The sequence below is a fragment of the Hyperolius riggenbachi genome, chromosome 11 (genome assembly GCF_040937935.1).
Source record: "Hyperolius riggenbachi isolate aHypRig1 chromosome 11, aHypRig1.pri, whole genome shotgun sequence".
NCBI lineage: Eukaryota > Metazoa > Chordata > Amphibia > Anura > Hyperoliidae > Hyperolius > Hyperolius riggenbachi.
The window spans coordinates 209,054,208-209,076,650 of NC_090656.1; the positions used below are offsets into that span (position 1 = coordinate 209,054,208).

Here is a 22,443-nt window from a genome sequence, read left to right on the forward strand (position 1 = left end):
TCTGCTCTATGGAGAGGGGAGAGAATGAGCAAGCGGCTGTGGGGTGGCAATAGGAGGTGCAGAGGTCTCAACTGCACTGGGGCCTTGGGCTAGAGGGGCCCCGTAGGACCCTCCCTCAACTGCAGTATTAGCTCTCTATTGGTCCTGTACTGGTAATAATCACTTCGATAGATGCTTTGAATGATAATAATCATTAACAAACTGTTCCCCCTCCCCTTCTTGCACCTCTGACACTGTGGTTGTCCTTAGCAGGTTTTGGTGCGCCGTATCCATTGTTATGTATGGAGTGCTGGGGGGGTCCAGTATAAAACTCGCACCGGGGCCCAGAGCTCCTTAGCTATGCCACTGCTGTGATACTGCAGTAACTTGCTTTATAGATAACATTATGTGCAACACACAAAACCTCATGCTCTGTAAATTATGATCTATTCCATGCAATATGCATTAAAAAAATAAAAACACAAGGCAACAGTATGGGGCCGAGACTGTGCAGACTGACGGCTAGCGACACGTTCTGTTGCTATGTGGGGCAGGAGGGCTGATGGTGCGTTGCACCAGGAGCGTCACAGAGCGGGCAGGATGTGATGCGATAACAATCACCCCGGCCATCACTCAGCTGAGTCACAGCGCCTGGCGGATCTCGCTGGCCGATGTGCCGAGGGGGTCGCTGTACACACATTAGATCCTCAGCAGAGGAGGTCGTTATCAGCCAGCTAGGTTTAGTTTATTCCAGTGTGTTTATGTAGCTGTAGCTAGGAATTTGGATGCCCAACATGGAAACACAATGAACGCTTCTGCGCTGTGTACCACAGGTGACCCTAGAAGGCCTCACACAAGGTGAAATTCCTGCTCCGTGTTGTCACCAGCCTGTTCTCTTCTCTGACACCTCAGTATGGAGGATGTATGCGCTCTATAGATGTCATGCTGACAGCAGCCTGCAGGCATTCCAGGAAAGTCAGGACTTGCTCCTGGGACTGTTTACCCCTCCTGTGTGTTTGCAGCAGCGGAGTTCCCTCACATTGCTACAATGTGCTCTATTCTGAGATATACTCCGCTACACGGAGCTACCCGAGGGGGGGACATGATAGAACGTCACTCTGCTGTCATCGCGAGGGGATGCGGGAGCGTGATAGAGTGACGGAGCCCCGGGGAACGCTGCCTGGACCCCCGGAACCGCTGGAAGATCATGTGAGCCTGTCCTGGCTGCAAATCCCACAGCACAAAACAGCCTGGCTGCTGCAGGGAAATAAAGAGTACCTGTCAGGTTTATAGCATTAGTAAACTAACATACATCCCACACACAGGTGCTCTTTTAACTCTGCGCAGGACTTCGAGATGGCTATTATCTGTCCATAGGCTCTTTGCTTAGCTCTAGAGTACATAGTCATGTCACTGACTGTCCTCAGAGGAGCTCACACTCTAATCCCCACCATAGTCATAATTGAAGGTCCTACAATATTATTATTATGTATTTATAAAGCGCTAACATTTTCTGCAGCACTTTACAGAGTACATAGTCATGTCACTGACTATCCTCAGAGGAGCTCACAATCTAATCCTGCTTTAGTCCTTGTCTAATGTCCTATCATATTATTATTATGTATTTATATAGCACTGGCATCTTCTGCGGCACTTTACAGAATAGTCATGTCATTGCCTGCCCTCAGAGGAGCTCACAGTCTAATCTTTACCATAGCCATAGTATAATGTCCTATCACATTATTATTATTACTTATATAGCACTGACACCTTCTGCAGCACTTTAGTACATAGTCACGTCACTGGCTGTCCTCCACAAACTAATTACTAACATAGTCATAGTCTAATGTCCTACCATAAGAATGGAGAGGAGAGGAAATTGAAGTGGAAAAGATGAACAAAGATGAGATAAGACAGGAGAGGGGAAAGAAAAAGAAAGTAGGAGGGAACATAAGATTAGAAGAAAATGAAAATATGTATTAGTAATGATTTTTTAAATTGCACTGTAATTTTATTATAAATGTGAAAAATTCTCAATAAAAAGACAGGTTACAAAACAAAGAAAAAAAACGAGAGCAGGCAGGAGACATAAAGGGAGAGGAAAATCAGAAGAAGAGAAAATGAAAAAAAGAGAAGAAAGAAGGGAAGGAAATGAGAAGAAAGAGGAAAAAAAAACAAGAGGAGAGAGAAGGAGAAATGACTAGAGAGGAGAAAAAAAAAGAAAGAAATTAGCAGAAAAATGGAGAAATCATAGGATGGCTGAGGAGAGAAAAAGAATAAATGAGAAGAGAGGAGAAATGAGAAGAAAAAAAAGAAAGCAAGAGAGATATATGGAGAAAAGAGAGAAAGAAAAAAAAAGAGAGAGAGGAAGGAAGGAAGGAAAGAAAGAAAGAAAGAAAGAAAGAAAGAAAGAAAGAAAGAAAGAAAGAAAGAAAGAAAGAAAGAAAGAAAGAAAGAAAGAAAGAAAGAAAGAAAGAAAGAAAGAAAGAAGGGGGAAATTAGAAGAAAAAAAAAGAAATTAGGAGAGAGGAGAAAATGGGGAGGAAAAAAGAAATGAGAGAGAGAGAGAGAGAGAGAGAGAGAGAGAGAGAGAGAGAGAGAAAGTTGGATGAGGATGACAGGCTGGCAGATGACAGGAGATTGCACTGTGTGTGGCCGGCTGCAGATACAGAGGACAGGACAATGTCAGGTTAGACACACACAAGTTGGGACAGGCACTGAACTCCTCAGTGAACTCCCTGCAGGTGTCGGGAGACCTCGGCAGACTAGGAAAATCATTCAGGTGATGGCGATTCCCTTACAGTATATTAAAAGCAAATGCTACTTACCCACAACCTGGATAATGTCAGCCAGCAGCACCCCGTCCGTCACATCCTGCTGCAAGTCCTTAATCAGTCGCTTGTGGCCCGACTTTGCCAGGTAGTGGTTGGCCCAGTCTGTGTAGATCTGAAATGGAGTGAAAAGGAGAAGACTTTAGTGTGACCCAAGCCGTCCTCCCCTCTCATTATAAAGAGACCCCAGAAAAGAGCAGAGGGGGTTTAACAAAGCGCAGGAGAGGAGCGTGCGGAACATTAACATTCAGGACATGTTACATTTCTACACTGCTTCTCCAATAGCTGCTGTCCTCTATTGAGGCGCGTGACATCACAGCTTAGAGTGAGGCAGAGAGAATGGGCAGCCCGGCCGGCGTGGAGGACTCAGCCGCAGCACTTCCAGCTGTACCCGGCGCTTCGCTGCCTTTCAATACATTATGTTGGGGGGATTAGCGGCTCTCCCCAACAGCACTAATGTGTTTGTTTTCAAACTCCCCAATCACCACACTTGGCTGGAAATGTGACAACACAGGCTGTGTCACACACACCACGGGTACAGGCCGGCCGCCAGTTACTCATAGAGCAAAATAATAATCATTAGAACAATAACAATGTTCCATATAAAAGTCTTATATAAAAATGTGATATGTCAGCACTACTCCCATGCAATGAATGCTGTTACCATAACTCAGGGGCCTTATCCAATAGGTGCCTTTCGATTCAGAAATTGCTCACGTTTTAAGGATCGCTGCAGCACCATGATTAAGGGCCTGTACACACTGGCTGCGTTGTGCTGCGATTTTTCAATCGCAAACCCTTCATGAAAATAATGCAAATCGCAAGGCGCTGTACGAAATGGTGCAATGCGATTTTAGAAAGAACACTAATTTTTGAGCACTTGCATTTGTGAGACGAAGGAAAAACGCAATGCATGCGATTTTGATTGTGTTTTTTAGGTAATCAGGAAAAGATGCCCTTAGCAAAATCGCAATCGCATTGCAAAAGCACAAAAATCGCAAGTAGAATTTTGATTTAAAAAAAATGCAATTTGCGGTGTGTACAGGCCCTAATATGTAAATTGCGGTTTTGTTGTTCCACTAGTGCGATTCGTTTCTTTCTGAATTAAAATCTCTGCATTTTTGGTGCATTTGCATCTGTATTTTCCGCGTAACAACCAACTGAAAGACCAACTCATTTGCATACTGCGCACACAAGCAGAACGACGGACAGCATGACATGGTCATATTGAAAACAAGTACAGGTTGTTCAAACGACTTGTACACATGTGGCCAACAGCACGATATCAGCCAAACAGTCGCGTCAATTAATCCGCAGGTTGGATCGAGCAAACCGCCTGTTATCAGACGCTAGTCTAGTCATTTGTCACCAGTTCACATGCCCAACAGACAAAGCTTGGATGATAGTTGGGCAGAATAGTTGCATGTGTGTACGAGCCTTAGGCCACATACAGACATCAGACCATAGTCTTTGGAAAATGAAAGATCACAGACCAATCTTACCACCCTTCCTGTAGTATAAGAGCCATACTCTACACAGTCTTTTCTATGGAGCTGAACTCCACATCAGGAAAAAATCTTTGCAAGATGCTGCACACACAGATGCTGTACAGACACAAAAGATCAGTATCTGCAAAAGATCTGTTCCTGCCAAAAATCCATTCCTGCAAATTGCAATGATAGTCTATGAGATCTGCAGATCATCATACACACATGATTTAACTGACATTCATCTGCAGATCAGATCCACCAGGATGGATTTTCAGATCTGCAGATCTGCAGATGAATGTCAGTTAAATCATGTGTGTATGATGATCTGCAGATCTCATAGACTATCATTGCAATTTGCAGGAATGGATTTTTGGCAGGAACAGATCTTTTGCAGATACTGATCTTTTGTGTCTGTACAGCATCTTTGTGTGCAGCATCTTGCAAAGATTTTTTCCTGATGTGGAGTTCAGCTCCATAGAAAAGACTGTGTAGAGTATGGCTCTTAGGCCACATACAGACATCAGACCATAGTCTTTGGAAAATGAAAGATCACAGACCAATCTTACCACCCTTCCTGTAGTATAAGAGCCATACTTTAGACAGTCTTTTCTATGGAGCTGAACTCCACATCAGAAAAAAATCATTGCAAGATGCTGCACACACAGATGCTGTACAGACACAAAAGATCAGTATCTGCAAAAGATCTGTTCCTGCCAAAAATCCATTCCTGCAAATTGCAATGATAGTCTATGAGATCTGCAGATCATCATACACACATGATTGAGCTGACATTCATCTGCAGATCTGCAGATCTGAAAATCCATCCTGGTGGATCTGATCTGCAGATGAATGTCAGTTAAATCATGTGTGTATGATGATCTGCAGATCTCATAGACTATCATTGCAATTTGCAGGAATGGATTTTTGTCAGGAACAGATCTTTTGCAGATAATGATCTTTTGTGTCTGTACAGCATCTGTGTGTGCAGCATCTTGCAAAGATTTTTTCTGATGGGGAGTTCAGCTCCATAGAAAAGACTGTGTAGAGTATGGCTCTTATACTACAGGAAGGGTGGTAAGATTGGTCTGTGATCTTTCATTTTCCAAAGACTATGGTCTGATGTGTGTATGTGGCCTTAAGGTGCCCATACACTCGTCAGATTGGCAGCAGATAGATAAGAAATGCATCTGATGATCTATCTGATGCGTTTTTAGAACATTTTTTACCAGGATAGAATTCCAATAGATTTCAGTTTGAAATCTATTGAAATTCGATCTGATGGCATTTTTTTGCCATCAGATTTCCATTAAGGCCAATGCAAACTGATAAGCAATCTCATCAGATCGACCTAAATTTTCCACCCTGCAAGTTCGATGGAAATCCATCGAAATCGGCCGTCGATCGGTCGATTGGCCAACCGATTTGCAATCGATTGATCGATCGATCGATCGGGATCGATCGGTCGGCCAGACAATCGGCTGAGTGTATGGGCTGCTTTATACTACAGGAAGGGTGGTAAGATTGGTCTGTGATCTTTCATTTTCCAAAGACTATGGTCTGACGTCTGTATGTGGCCTTAAGGGGCCCATACACTCAGCCGATTTTCTGGCCGACCGATCAATCCCGATCGATCGATCGATTGATCGTTTGCAAATCGGTTGGCCAATCGACCGATCGATGGCCGATTTCGATCGATTTCGATGGATTTCCATCGAACTGGCAGGGTGGAAAATTTAGGTCGATCTGATGAGATTGCTTATCAGTTTGCATTGGCCTTAATGGAAATCTGATGGCAAAAAAATGCCATCAGATCGAATTTCAATAGATTTCAAACTGAAATCTATTGGAATTCTATCCTGGTAAAAAATGTTCTAAAAACGCATCAGATAGATCATCAGATGCATTTCTTATCTGTCTGCTGCCAATCTGACGAGTGTATGGGCACCTTTAGGCTCCCACTAGAGCAGAGAATGGACATTTTTTGTCCATTCTCTGCTCATTGGGCTTGATTTACTAAACCTTGATAACTCAAATATCACACCTTATCAAAGATATCACACCTTATCAAAGATATCACACCTTATCAAAGATATCACACCTTATCAAAGATATCACTCCTTATCGAAGTTAACAAGCCTTATCAGAGCAGCATAGCAAGCGCTACGAACCCGCAAGGGCTCAGGGCAGGATGAGTGCCATTGCCAATTAGCAGGCATAAAGGTTCATACACACCTACCAACTATCTGCCAAACTTGTCTGTTAAGCCCCATTCACACACTCAACAGAAGTCTTTATGCAGTACAACTGTCATACAGCTTTTGTTGTGAAACAAGTTGAAACAACTAATAAAAGTAATTTGCTATTGTGGTTTCAACTTGTTTCACAACAAAATTTGTATGGGGCTTAACAAGTTTGGCAGAAAGGTAGGTGTGTATGAACCTTAAGTTTGTAGTGCTCACTATGCTACACTGATAAGGCGTGTTATCTTTGATAAGGTGAGCTATTTGTCATATCACGGTTTAGTGTGTATGCGGAGGGACCTGGCGACGAGCTGTCACCGACCTGTCGCGCACACGCTCACGTGTGCTGGCGACAGGCCAAAACAGTTGCCCGTGAGTATGGGCCATAAAGGCTTGTATGGAGCTTTAGCCACAGCACTGTCCATATGTAAACACAGGAAACCATTAATAAAGCTGGTGTAAACTGCCTTGCCGCTAAACACAAGAGTTTAGCACCTCAGTAGGAGTCTCTGAAAACACACAGAGGTTTTTCTTGTGAGGTCAGAGATGCAGCGCTGAGAATAATGGGGGCGTGCAGGGATCTATCGATAAAGAGACCCCCTCTTATGTACCAGCCCTATAAAGGCTGCAGAGATAAAAGGGAACACACACACACAAAACTTTTATCACTTCCTGCAAGTAAAGCCACTGACAAATATTTACACACCAAACAGCAGCTCACAATGGCATCAGAGCATGGGAAGAGTTTATGGTAGCCGTACAAAGGTTAAACTTTTTTATATACTAATCTTCTGGTGGTCACGCATGAGTGTGGACATCACAGAGGGGGCAGTTCAGGTTTCACTAGGGGGCGATAAGGAGCACCTGCTGCATTTACTAATCTGCTTGTGGGTTCAAAATGAACTGTAGTGAAAATAACGTAATGAATAAAGTTGTTGTTTTGGGGTTGTTTTTTTTTACACAATATTACTTTATAAATCATTGAGGCCTTGTTCACGTCATAAATCACAATTGTTGACGCCAGCATTTCATGATTTTGTGAGCGATATTTTTTAGCGCCTCCCGGCACTTACCTGCACGTTGCACTTTTGTATAAAGCGCTTTTCTAAGTGCTTTTGCAAAGCGATTCTGTATTTTCACTTCCTGATGTCAGTCAGGAAGTGAACTCTTTCTCCCGGAAATGAATAAATACATTGGGCCTGATTCACAAAGCGGTGATAACTCAGTTATCACGCCTAAAAGACTTTAGGCGTGATAAGCTTTGCACCGCTGAGTTAGCACCGATTTGTGCTCTTTATCGCGCGCAAAGGTTTACACGCGCAATCACGTAATTCCACGCGCAGTGCCCATAGGGTTTAATGGGCGCATCGCGCGCACTGCACCGTGTGCCGCGCGATTGCGCGCGCAAGACCTTGCGCGTGGGAATTTCGCGCGAGTTTCATTTTATCACGCCTAAACTGAGTTTAGGCGTGATAAGGGGCTTTTCACAGGCGTGCAAACACTTTGCACTGCTTTGTGAATCAGGCCCATTGTATTTATTCATAAAAGCGCTGGGGAAATCGCTATACAAAGCGCTTTTTCAAGTGTTTTGCGATTTCCTTATATCTTCCATTGAGGCAAATCATCCCGGAAATGGTACAGGCAGCACTTTGGTGAGCGGATCGGAATCGAACCGCTCAGATGTGAACACTCTCATAGGGAATCATTGCACAAGCGCTTTTAGGGCGATAAAAAGCCAAAAGCGCCCTTAGTGTGAACAAACCCTAAGTCAGTGTGTGCCCGTTGTGAAATGTTTCCTCTCCCCGACTTATACTTTGTAATTAGTCACAGACGACAACATCTTTAGTACTGGCAGCAGGTGCAGCTCTGTAGACAGTTACTGAAAATGTTATAGCCAGCACAAAATATACCTGGTCTTCCAATATGCTACAGGAGCGAGCATCCTGCCTAGCTTAGCAGCCTAGGATAAGCATCACTGGGAGGGTGGTTACATACACTGGATGTTCTGGGTGAACTGATCTACCGGGTCATAGAAAACAAGCACCCGTGGGGATGGAGGCGGAAGGACACAGAAGGGAACGTGCCGACCAAACAGGTGAGTGCGATCCGCTGCAAACACTCTGCAGGAACCCTGGAGGAGAACTATTAAAGTGTAACTGTCGGGCATAAAATTAAAAATCAATTCTTTATTTTTATCTGGTAAACAAGTAATAAGGGTGCTAACCGGGCAATCCAAAAGTTACAAATCACTATTACTTTTCTTGGTGATAAATGATCATTCCCAAGTTCACCTGACTTATTTCGTACATAAAAAAATTGGTACGCACAAAGGAAGTTGCAGGGAATGCTGGGTTGTCCTTTTTTGCTTCTCTACTTTCCCCTCAGCCTGATTGGCTGAAGCCTATTTCTCTCCTGTTTTCCCCTCCCACACTTATTTTCCTCTCTGATTGGGTAATATTTCTCATGCGGAGACAATGCACTTTCTATAGTGGAGGGCGGGCAAATCAGGCAGAGGAGAGTAAGGGAGGAAATTACATCAGGGTTGGCTTCAAAATAGCCACAGTTAAAATGGGAAATGTTAAGAAGGATATTCTCTCTTTTTTTTTTTTTTTTACTGTAGTAATCACTAAAATCAAAACGTAGACAGTGCAATACATATGTTACATAAGTAGAGCAAGTATTTATCTACTTATATATGGGTTTTCTTTCTGAGATAGTATGGCTGACACTTAGGGGAAACCTGGGGGGCCAGCCAATGTAGCACCCTCGCCCCCCCCCCCCACACACACACACACACACACACACAAACTTCAAGCGAGATCGTTTTGTGCGGAGCAATTAATCATTTAGATTGTCCGGAATTTGAACAAGCAACCAAACAACCAGGGGCCCATACACTTAACGATGTTCCCGCCGATGTAAAGCAGATTTGATCACTGTGATCGAATCTGCTGTGAAATCGTTGCGCAAACGCTGACCAAAGATCAATTTCCGTCTGAAATCGATTGTTCCCGTCGATCCATCCATGCGGAAGATTTCGCTGGCAGGTCAGTATTGCGTCGATAGCGGCATTCGAATGTCCAACGACCGACGCTAGCAGCACTACATGTCCCCGCTGCTCCTTCTCCGCTGGGCTCCGGATGGCTTCAATTGTTCCTGGCCCGACAGGAAGTTTAACCATTAGAGCGCCCTCTACTGTTTAAACTTCCCCCGGCAGGAAGTAAAGTGAAGCTGTAGCCATGGAGCCCAGAGCGGAGATGAGACAGCAGAGACCAGGGGACGCGCTGGCCGGATCAGGTAAGGTATGAAGCGGGTGGGTGGGAGGGGGGGGGGGGGAGCGGCGGCAGCTCCACAGATAGTGAATCGGTTTTATAGTGAAATCGATTCCCAATCTGTTTGCAGTAAAGGCAGCCATACGATCCCTCTCTGATCAGATTAGATCAGAGAGGGATCTATCTGTTGGTCGATCTGATGGCAAATCGACCAGTGTATGGCCACCTTATGAGAGTTTACCTACACAATCTGCTCTTAGCATTCAAAATCTGTCAGCCCTCTTACTACAGGGAGGTGCTGAATAAAAAGAACAGAATAAAAAAATAAAATAAAAAAAGGAACAGAAAAAAATAGAGCATTTGTAAACTCACGCAAAAGACCTAAAAAACTGATAGCTGAAATATTAGCATCCAAAATTTGGAACATGAAGTTAGCTATCCACGCCCCCTTTCTAGCGTAAGGCGCTGCAATCGGCTGGCGGTTTATAAATAAAGGCTTGGAGGATTCCTACCTGCATATAACTATATCCCGAGCGGTCGCTGCGGAACACAACACCACAATACACGCCACATCTGCCTGCTGTGGTCTGTTGGGTGACGTGCGCACACTTGACTCCGCGCCACAGGTCGGTTCATATAAAGCTGGATAAACATGTAACAAGATTACAAGCCGGGCTCCCGCTGACACAGTAACCGGCATGAATCACTGAGCAAGATAAAAGAATAGCAACACAATAAAGATTAAAGGGACAAAGTCTGCCGGCGCAGCACCTGTGCTCCAGTGACTCACACAGGTTACTGTACCTTCCAGGAGAGCGGCGAGACGACCTGACACAGCAGCCGGGGATCGCAGACCTGACACAGCAGTCACAGCTGCCGCGGAGCGCAGGCTTCCCTCATTGTCTGAGCGAGAGCTGTGCCTTTAAGAAGTGCTGGTATATTTTTGAAGTGTGATGTCACCCGGTGCCAGCGGGCGGGGAGTGACTAGGCAGAAGTGGATTCTGATCCCTGGATCATTATCTGTCACCCCTTGGCATGCCAACCAGGCGACAAGGAGAGAAACCGCAGCTGGAGAACTACAAGTCCCAGCAGAACCAAAAGTGATGATTCTAGAGCTTTTTTTAAAGGACAATTGTAACAAAAGGGATTTGGAGGCTGACAAATGTATTACTTTGTAAGCAATACCAGTTGCCTGGCTGTCCTGCTGATCGTCTGCCACTAATACTTTTAGCCATAGACCCCAAAAAAGCATGCAGCAGATCAGGTGTTATTGATCAGTTTACCTGCATGCTTGTTTCTGGTGTTATTCAGACACTACTGCAGCCAAATAGATCAGCAAGGCTGCCAGGCAACTTGTATAATTTAAAAGGAAATACACAGACACCATATTATCAGTTGTCCTTTAAGACATGTCCCAGCACACCTCACGCCACGCCCCCAATCACTGAGCTGCCAATAATACCAGCTCTTCCAGCAAACAGCTAGGAAATAAGCGAATCAAATGCATCTTCTGCTGATTTTTATTTGTCCAATTCCAAACACACAAGTTGCACTTGATTTGTACACAATTGCCACAATGTTAGAATCTCACTGACAATGTCATAAATAATTCATAACGGTGATTCATTTCACACTTATCTGTATTTGTACCAGAATAAAATGTTTTGAAAACAATTGAAACTACACTATACCTTTCTGTAATCACTACGGGCCAGTGCACACCAAAAAGCGGTAGCGTAATCGCAAAATCAATTTTTCTAGGCGATTCTATGTCTGTGTCTAGCAGTTTTATAATCATACCTAGCGATTTTTGGAGTGTTTTGGTGTGGCGGTTTTTTATTTTTTGTTACAGTAGAACTGAACAGCTTCTGTAACAAAAACACTCGGAAAATCGCATTGTTCTAGCGCTTTTCAGAGCGATTTTTCCACTTTCCTATACTTCACATTGAGGTTGAATCAGATATCAGCAGAAATGCTGCAGGACTTGCGTTTGCGATTGGGGAAATAAAAAAAAAATCACATTGCTCTGGTGTGCTCCATCCCATTCAAATACATTAGCCAAGCGCTTTTCAAAGCGCAAGCGTTTTAAAGAACGCTCAGAAGCGCTCTTGATGTGCACCAGCCCTACATTCTGTTTAGAGCCACATGAACGCATTTTTATCACAGAAATACATACATTTACCCAAATGTATACATCAACTAGTGATGAGAACTCATGGAGAAATGTGCTTTGTTTGATCAGCTGACAGATATGTAATGCTTGGTACACACGATACAATTTTCTGTTAGATTTACCTGCCAGATCAATTTTTTCCAACATGTCTGATCTTAATTCTGATCGATTTTCCGATTGGTTTCCATAGAAGTGAATCAATCGAAATTAGGATTGGACATGTTGGAAAAAATAGATCTGGCAGGTAAATCTAACAGAAAATTGTATCGTGTGTACCTAGCATTCTCAGTCTCTGATTTGTGATCACATCCTGCTTCAGCAAATGATCATGACTAGAAAATCAGAGACTTACATGTCTATCACCTGACCAAACTGATCACATGCTTCTCCATGACCATCATCTAGACATGACCATCACTATTCACACATAATGCTGAAAACTGAGAGAGGGGTTAGGTTCCAAAAGATGCACCGTCCCTCCAAAAAATAACGATACAAGATATTTGTCTCTCAAATTCATCCCGGTAGATCTGGTTGGCAGACAACTGTTTGTTAAAGAGGAACTTCAGCCTAAACAAACATACTGTCATTCATTACATTAGTTATGTTAATTAAAATAGATAGGTAAAATAATCTCTTACCCACCCTGTTTTAAAAAAACAGACAAATGTTTGTGATTTCATGGGGGCAGCCATCTTTTTGGTTGAAAGGAGGTGACAGGGGGCATGAGACGCATTTCCAACTGTCCTGTGTCCTGATCACCCCTCCCAGCTGCGCGCGCTAGACAACGAGAGCAACAACCTCAGAAATCCCATCATGCTTTGCACAGCATCATGGGGAAAATGCCCAGGCAGATTTCTTCGATGGGATCAGAGCTTAGCTTCTGTGCAGCTAAAAATGAGGTTTGGGTAAGAAAAACAAAGTTCTGATGCTGTGAAACTGTTAAAGAAATCCCAACCCTTTTCAGTGCTGCTGAGTAGATTTTTAGTCTGGAGGTTCACTTTAAGGTAGGTGTGTATGAGATTGCCAGGTGTTGTTTAACCCACACAGCACATGTGTGAAAAAGAGGGAAGAAGATAGACTACACAAGCATTTTTTTTGCATGAACCGATCATTTGCATGTGTACAGCACTGTTACAAAGATCTTTTATTCAAGCCTTCCTGACAAACCTACGTGACAGATTGATTATTCGGTTTGCAAAGACTTCTCTCGTGTGTACTTAGCTTTAAGCCTGGTATTGGCCAATCACTGACCAACTGTATCACCTCCATGTAGCATGAGGGCCAACAGATTTAGAATATTATGAGCAGATTGTATAGGTAAGCTACATGGATGTGGTAAAATTGGCCAATGACTGGCCAATCAAAATTGTGTACCAGGCTTTAATCTAAATACACCTCTCTAACACTGCAGCTGTTCTTGGTAGGTTTTGGGGCTCTATTTCAATACAGAGCTTGGGGCCCCATGTAAAACTTACACTAAGGCCCCAACCTCCTAAGTTACGCCACTGCATGCGTGTCATTTCAACATGCATGTTGAAATGTGATAGTGTTACCTTAAAGGGATACTGTAGGGGGGTCAGGGGAAAATGAGTTGAACTTACCCGGGCTTCTAACGGTCCCCCGCAGACATCCTGTACCCGCGCAGCCACTCCCCAATGCTCCGGCCCCGCCTCCAGTTCACTTCTGGAATTTCAGACTTTAAAGTCTGAAAACCACTGCGCCTGCGTTGCCGTGTCCTCGATCCCGCTGATGTCATCAAGAGCGCACAGCGCAGGCCCAGTATGGTCTGTGTCTGCGCAGTACACTCCTGGTGACATCAGCGGGAGCGAGGACACGGGCGTGCAGGCGCAGTGGTTTTCTGACTTTAAAGTCAGAAATTCCAGAAGTGAACTGGAGGCGGGGCCGGGAGCATCGGTGAGTGGCTGCGTAGGGACAGGATGTCTGCGGGGGACCATTAGAAGCCCCGGGTAAGTTCAGCTCATTTTCCCCCGACCCCCTACAGTATCCCTTTAAGGAGAAAAAATTACTTGCTGCATATGAGTACAGCCATGACTCAGAAGTGACTCCATTGGGGGACTGCCAGATCTTTAGGAGATATCAGGTGGGCACTGTACATACACTGTACACAAGCTAGATTCCTGCCCGAGAGCTCTTCTTTGGCCACCACGGCCGAGTTTAATCTAGCGTGTGTATGTAGCAAACTTCTAGCATCTATACATAGCTTTACAAACACCTGATCTAGCCAGTCTCACCCTTCTTCATCTTCTCTGCTGCATGCATCTAATGTAAACAGTGGCACCTGTTCCTGTTCCATTCCGCAGCTTCATAACTCACAAATATAGCGGCCCCTCAGCCCCACTCGGGAAGCCCCACAATGTGATATCCTAGCTCAGTGATGTGTCAGTTTGATAGCGGTGCTGTACAGTGATCGGACCCCATGCCTCGGTGTTGTGTAACATGTAAACACATTCCCCAGGCTCTGCTCACCACCCTGTGACTCAGGAGCTGATGAGGATGATTCAGGCCACTGTCAGAGCCCCCCAGCACTTGTGCTGCACAGAGGGGTAGACTGCCTGCAGTGTGCTCCTCTATTGTCACATGACAGAACCCCGTCACACAATGCCCTGCCATGAATAGGGACGATGGGACGACACTTGCTGCGGGAGAGGGAAAGGTCATGGAAACAATGGCACTTTCCCAGAAATCGCGTTAGTAATGATCCCTCTGACTAATAGCAATACGCTGAGCTGTGCCATGTCCACAACAGCAAATCAAAACAACGGCAAGAGTGACTCGGCATGTTGGAGGGCGGCCATCTGACTCTGCCGATAACAACTCAGTGCTTTCACTCCAGCTCCATATAGTCCAAGGATTAATAGCTGATATCTTAAAGAGGAACTCTAGTGAAAGACATCCTTTTTTACAATATTTTTTTTGTTATAGGTTATTTAGTCAGTGTTAGCCCATCAAAAAATATTTTTTCTCCCTGATATACATTCTGAAATGTATCACTTGTGGTGACATCTTTAGTTCTGCCAGGTGATCTGTGCAGAATGTTCATTACTGAGAGTTCTATGCACAGAGGGAGATATTGCTTGCTTGGCGGTTGGTAAAAGCCGTTATTTCCCACAATGCAACGAGGTTCACAGGCAGCAAACTGTCAGGACCATGGTCATGACATCACACTGTGGGAGTGGTTTCACCACAATATCAGCCATACAGACTCCCCTGATGATCTGTTTGGGAAAAGGTAAAGCTTTCTCCTGGGAAAGGGGGTATTAGCTACTGACTGGGATGAAGTTCAATCCTTGGTAACAGTCCCTCCTTAAAGGGAGCCTGAAGTTCCTCTCAGAAGCTCACCATTTTCTTCATATAGTGATCTCTTCCAGTTCTGACAATATTTTGTCAGAACTGAAATATACCGGTTGCTGTCAGTTATATACAGTATCAGTTACAACTGAATGTGCAAGGTAATATCCATGTTTTCCTATGGATCAAGTGGGTGATATTACAGTTTAACAGTGTGCTGACCAGGAAGCTGTTAGGGGGTAATAGCCATTTTAAAAATGAAAGACGGAGAATTCCATTGATCTCAGTGTGACAAACAGGACGCAGGAGAGGAGAAAGAGATTGAGGAGTAGACTACACAGGAGGCAAGTATGACCTGTGTATGGTTATTTAGACTTTTTATTTTCAGTTCAGGTTCTCTTTAAAGCAAACCTGTGAGTTCCTTAGGAGAGAAAGTTAGATACCAGAGGCTTCCCATACCCCCCCTGAAGACCACTGCTGGATGCCAGGACCCCCGCGGTCACGCTCCAGTCTGTGAACAAGCGCAGCCTCCCTGCACAGGATGGCAGAATAAGCCAAACCCGATTGGCTCATTGCTACTGCATGAGCCATCCTACACCGTGCAGCCGCACTCGTTCAGGGATGGGAGCACACCGGGCACACTCTTCGTCAAGCCCTTGTCCAAGAGTGTTCGGGAAGGGGGGGGGGGGGGGGGGCGGAGGACGTAAGAAGCCTCTGAATTATCCAGAGGCTTCCCTCTACTGAGGTTACGGTAACTAACAATTTGGGCCACTGTTTTCCCTACAAGTACATTTCATATGGCTTACGCAGTTTATATGTATATGCAAAGAGCATCCATTCCACAGTGTTCATAATAGAAACTAGTAGATGGGAGTGTGAATGTCAATGGATTTGTGCAGGTGTTAAAAATGAACAACGGTGTCTCATAACTTTAAAGGACACCCGAGGTGACACGTGACATGATGAGATAGACATGTAGATATGTACAGGGCCTAGCACACAAATAACTATGCTGTGTTCCATTTTTTCTTTCTCTGCCTGAAAGAGTTAAATATCAGGTATGTAAGTGGCTGACTCAGTCCTGACTCAGACAGGAAGTGACTACAATGTGACCCTCACTGATAAGAAATTCCAACTATAAAACACTATCCTAGAAGAAAATGGCTTCTGAAAGCAGGAAAGAGATAAAAAGGTTCAATAGTTCATATCAGATCGGGTCAGACTATAGCATAACCCTCACTGATAAGTAATTACAGCCATAAAATACTTCCCTGTCAGTAAATGGCTTCTTGGTGCAGGAAAGAGATAAAACGGGTCAATAATTCATAGATTTGAGCTCTGACATACTTCAATGAAGGTGTCATTGAGCAAAAACAATAAAACAGTAAAAACTTAAAAACGAGATTTAAATATAAAATAAAACTGTGTGATATCTAAAAAAGTAATTTTTAGGTGAAGGAGGATAGATACAATTTTTTTTCTCATCAGTTTATTTTCACCTCGGATGTCCTTTAAGCTAGGATTGAACTTAATCCCGATCAGTAGCTGATACCACCTTTCCCACGAGGAATCTTTTCTCGCATAGATCATCAGGGGGGACTGCATGGCTGATATTGTGGTGAGACTCCTCCCACAATGTGATGCCATGACCATGGTCCTGCCAGTTTCCTGTCTGAGAACCTTTTTCAAAAAAAATGAATAAGTGTCAAACGTTTTCATCCTTTGTCTGGGTGATATCAGAGAAAGGTTTGTAAATTGTAGTTTGCGCTACTGCAGCACACAGTATTATAAATAGGTGGCTTAGGGCAGTGACAAGGCAACGCACATAGGGTGAGAATCTGGGATGCAAACTATTGTGCAACATATACTGAGATTCAAGATCAAAAACTATGAATTTGAGGAATTCGATCTCATAATTCTGAGAGCGCAAAAATCTGCAAACATGCTTAATAGCCGCCCACAAGAGGTAAAAAGAGGTAGAGACAATTGTACTATAATTTTACAATTTTTATATTTACTATAAAAGTTACCTAGAGAAATGGGACATGCACATACGGAGGCATGCTAACAACACAAATACATCTACAAATCCATATAGATAGAAATAAAATCACAAAAATATGGCACCGCATATGTAAGAAAAACATAACAAAACTTTATGCATTAAAATCGACCACAAGAACAAATAATGCAAATCGTGCAAATGCACTGACTAAAAACGTAGCATTTCAAACACAACCCAGGCACCTGACCGGATACCTGGAGGATTTGTTGTAGCAGCGTCACACCTCCCACAACTCCAAATCAACACTTGACCACTCCCAAAGTTCATCTAAAAACCTCGGAGCCAGAGCCTTCTGTCATGCTGCCCCTACCCTTTGGAACGCCTTGCTACACCTAATCAAGATAGCTCCAAACCTGGAGGCTGAAGTGTCTTTTTTTTTTTTTTACTATAATTTCGCATCCGGACGTCTTCAGCATTAAATTCCAAGCTGATTTGCTGCATTCCCGCAGCAGAACAAGTGATTTATGCCCCTGAAAAAGCCCAGCAAAGTTCTACGACTTTTCAAGTTGCAGATTTTGCTGCCCGGGAGAGGCAGAGCTGTGCGCAGTAGCTCTGCCTCTAATCCAGTCATTCTCCACCGATCTCCGCTTCACCCTGCCCTTCTCAGTGAAAGAAGACAGAGGGGCAGGGAGAGGCTGAGACTGACTGGATAAGAGGCAGAGCTACTGTGCACAGCTCTGCCTCTCCCGGGCAGCAACAGCTCTGCCTCTCTCAGGCAGCAACAGCTCTCCGCACAGCTCTGCCTCTCCCAGGCAGCAACAGCTCTGCGCACAGCTCTGCCTCTCCCAGGCAGCAACAGCTCTGTGCACAGCTCTACCTCTCCCAGGCAGCAACAGCTCTGCGCACAGCTCGGCCTCTCCCAGGCAGCAACAGCTCTGCGCACAGCTCTGCCTCTCCCAGGCAGCAACAGCTCTGCGCACAGCTCTGCCTCTCCCAGGCAGCAACAGCTCTGTGCACAGCTCTGCCTCTCCCAGGCAGCAACAGCTCTGCGCACAGCTCTGCCTCTCCCAGGCAGCAACAGCTCTGTGCACAGCTCTGCCTCTCCCAGGCAGCAACAGCTCTGCCTCTCCCAGGCAGGAACAGCTCTGCGCACAGCTCTGCCTCTCCCAGGCAGCAACAGCTCTGCGCACAGCTCTGCCTCTCCCAGGCAGCAACAGCTCTGCGCACAGCTCTGCCTCTCCCAGGCAGCAACAGCTCTGCGCACAGCTCTGCCTCTCCCAGGCAGCAACAGCTCTGCGCACAGCTCTGCCTCTCCCAGGCAGCAACAGCTCTGCGCACAGCTCTGCCTCTCCCAGGCAGCAACAGCTCTGCGCACAGCTCTGCCTCTCCCAGGCAGCAACAGCTCTGCGCACAGCTCTGCCTCTCCCAGGCAGCAACAGCTCTGCGCACAGCTCTGCCTCTCCCAGGCAGCAACAGCTCTGCGCACAGCTCTGCCTCTCCCAGGCAGCAACAGCTCTGCGCACAGCTCTGCCTCTCCCAGGCAGCAAAATCCTGGAAAATGTGGAACTTTCCTAGGCTATTTCTGGGGCATAAATCACTTGTTCTGCCGTGGGGATGCGGCGAATCAGCTTGGAATTGATGCTGAAGATGGCTGGATATAAAACTAAGGTAAAAAAAGACACTTCAGTGACTCTTTAAGTCAAAACCGAAAAGCCACCTGTTTAACCTGACATTTTTGATCACATAACTTGTCCCCCTGTAACACATCATAAACCGCTACAGTGTAGTGAACTGAGACACGTTTTTTAACTGTATGAATCTTGCTACAGTGCAATTGTAATATTCTGAAAATAAAGGGTGGAGCTTAGCGACACAGGTAAATGACAAGAAAATCACAGAGTACCACACTTGCGTTGCAATCTTTGTGCACTACTACAGACTACAACCTAAATGAAATTGCAGGAAAATGACAGCAAGTACTACGATCGCTTTCAGGTAAAAATCCAATCCCCACAGTGGGAAAGGGGCACCGGATTACAGTGATTACCGTGGTGCCCCTGCAATTTACTGAGCCCCAGAAAATCACAAGCAATTTGCAGCCAGTGGAAAAGGGCACTGCACCCTTTTTTTGTGTGATAGGACACAATACAACCAGCCATCATCCTATAGATATCAGTAGCCATAGTAATAAACTGCAAACACCACTAAAATATACCAAAACTTGATAGCAGCCAATCATAAGCCACCCTCAGCAAACAAAGCAGTAATAAAGACTGGCATTGGATTGTCTGCTTGGAGCTATTGTCTCATGTACAGTATATAATGTCTGGAGCCACTCACTTGTAACAAGTCTGTAAACTCGGAGTGGCAGAATGTGTAATTCTGACTATCACCTGTCACCTTCTCTGCGCTGCTGAGAAAGCACAGCTGTGTCCTCCTGGGTGCAGCACGTGCCAGAAGACTAGTGCAGCTCTGATGTTAAAGTGAACCAGAGACAAAGCACCCTCATGTATTTTATCATATGTATCAGTGGGAACATTAGAGAAAACACCTTCCCTGCTCTCTGTTTCATCCTTCACTGCTCAGCCTGATTGTAATCAGCCCTGATAAAATCCCCGACTGAGCATTCAGTCTGGCTTTGTTCAGGAGTCAGTATAGTTGAGTCATTATAGCAGAGCCAGAAGGGGGCAGGCTTGGGCTTGAAAAGACAACAGAGAAGACAGACTCAGCTATAATGATTCCTGAGCAAAGCCAGACAATGCTCAGTCGGGGATTTTATCAGGGCTGATAAGAAACAAGCTGAACAGTAAATAATGAAACAGAGAGCAGGGTAGATGTTTTCTCTAATGTTCCCACTGGTATATATGGTAAAATACATGAGGGTGCTTCGTCTCTGGTTCCCTTTAAGGAGGGTCCCATACAGAGGGGGATGACCAGAGGACAGAGTGGGAACTTTTTGACATTGTGGGCACCTTGGATTCTCTTTAAGGAAACGATCGATAAACTGACCGTTCAGGATCAATTGAGCTTATCTGATTATACAATCTGCCTGATCTGATTGAAAACACAATTGTTCACTAAAAACTGAACCGTTAATGGGCACCGTAAAGCACACCTGAAGTGAGAGGTTTATGGAGGCTGCCATTTTTATTTCCTTTTGGAACAATACCAGTTGCCTGGCAGTCCTACTGATCCTCTGCCTCTTTTACTTTGAAGCTATGAACACACATGCGATAACCGTCGCCTTAAATGGCTAATAACGACTGCTTCAACCTACGATACTTATGTGTGTACTGCGGCCGCCAATTGAAATTGCTCAATAAAGATCCATCCTGTTGGATTTTTAGCAATGCCTGATGCCTGAGCAGGAATGTTCGCAATACTCAAGGCTGTCTGTGAAGATCTTTCCCCATCCCTGACGCGCGACAATTCTCGCATGTGTGTTCTTAGCTTTAGCCATAGACCCTGAACAAGCATGCAAATCAGATGCTCTGACTGAAGTCTGACTGGATTAGCAGCATGCTTGTTCCATGTGAGTGATTCAGACACTACTGCAGCCAGAGATCAGCAGGACTGCCAGGCAACCGGTATTGTTTAAAAGGAAATAATAACAGCCGCCATATCCCTCACAGTTCACGTAAACTTTAAGATCAAAAGCAAAATATACGGCACATAAACTATATGAATTCAGCAGGAAAATGAATATTATGCAATAGAAACGGAAGCAGTAAACAGGCAGCCAGACAGCAGAGTACTATAAGTACTATAAATATTAAAGACGAGGTGCTCTCTCTCCCCAAGACACATACACAGCGCACATACACACACACAATACATACACACACGCACAGTAAACACACCAACACACACAAGCACACAGCAGACACACACAGAGTAAGCACATACACACACACAGCACACGCAGAGTACACACACACACACACAGAGTACATACATACAGCAAACACACACACACAGCAAACACACACGCACAGTAAACACACCAACAAACACAAACACACACACAGACACACACACACAGCACACAGAGTAGACACACAGACACACAGAGTAAACACACACAAACACACACAGCACACAGCAAACACACAAAGAGTAAGCACATACACACACCACACACACACAGCACACACAGAGTACACACACACAGAGTACATACACACAGCAAACACACACGCACAGTAAACACACCAACAAACACACACACACACACAGTAAACACACACACAGCACACAGTAGACACACAGACTAAACACATACAAACACACACAGCACACAAGGATCTTACTCTCTTATATTGGCCAAAGGAAATTTTACTCCCGTTCCGCTCTGGTACCCAAAATCTCAAGCTTGCTGGCATAGCGGGCAGTGAGGAGTCGGAGTGGAGTGAGCTGAGAGGACTCTGTGCCTGGAGGGGCCTAGCGCTCAGGAATAGTCATGTGTGTCATCACAAGGGGTAATTTTAGCCTCGGAGCCATCAGATTTTATTACAGTGCAGGTTCTACCACATTAGGTTCAGTGTTTAGCGGGCCCTCCCTGCTGTATTCTCTGCTATCTTCAAAGACAGCTGGCAGAACTACAGAAAGCTGGATCATTACCCCCTTCCTGTCCCAAACTGCGAATCAGGGGAGCCTGTGGAAGCTTGTCAGTCCAGTTTGGGTAATATAATGGCATGAGAAGATTTACTTTGTGCTCCTTTATGAACGCCTCTTTTCAGCAGGACAGATATCCGGGGAAGGGGCAACTGGCCAGGGTCCCCCACCACCTTCTCTAGGTCCCCCACCACCTCTAGGGCACCTAGAGAAGTACTGTGGAAATCTATTGGAAATCCATCTTAAGGTGGGTCTACACATGGCTACTGCGGCTCGATTGATAAGATCCGACAGGTCTGATCTCGCCGCCGATTCCCTGCTCGTTCCCCACGAGCGGACAATGGCAGGGAATGGAGCGGAAGATAAGCAGCGCCGGGGGCGAATGGAATCCGACGCGAGCGCGTACGTGCGGGGATGCGGAAGAGGCGATCCGGCGGCTAATTGAGCCGCTGGATCGCTGCGTGTAGATTTAGCTTAAAGGCAATATGCTGCCAGCAGCAGACCAACCTAGATCGTCCATCCTGTCA

The 22,443-nt window shown here is 45.1% G+C and overlaps 1 protein-coding gene across 9 annotated transcripts in view; it reads right to left on the reverse strand.

The window, feature by feature from the left end:
- NAV2 (neuron navigator 2) overlaps positions 1-22,443 on the reverse strand; it is a 629,613-nt gene that overhangs the window by 204,117 nt on the left and 403,053 nt on the right. For 8 of the 9 annotated variants that reach the window (XM_068260211.1, XM_068260213.1, XM_068260209.1 and 5 more), the window contains one exon: positions 2,808-2,925. In XM_068260211.1, the coding sequence (XP_068116312.1) occupies positions 2,808-2,925 (118 nt within the window). Of the gene's footprint in view, positions 1-2,807; positions 2,926-21,612; positions 21,690-22,443 lie in introns of those variants that run through there. The other variant, XM_068260214.1, reaches the window with a different exon arrangement.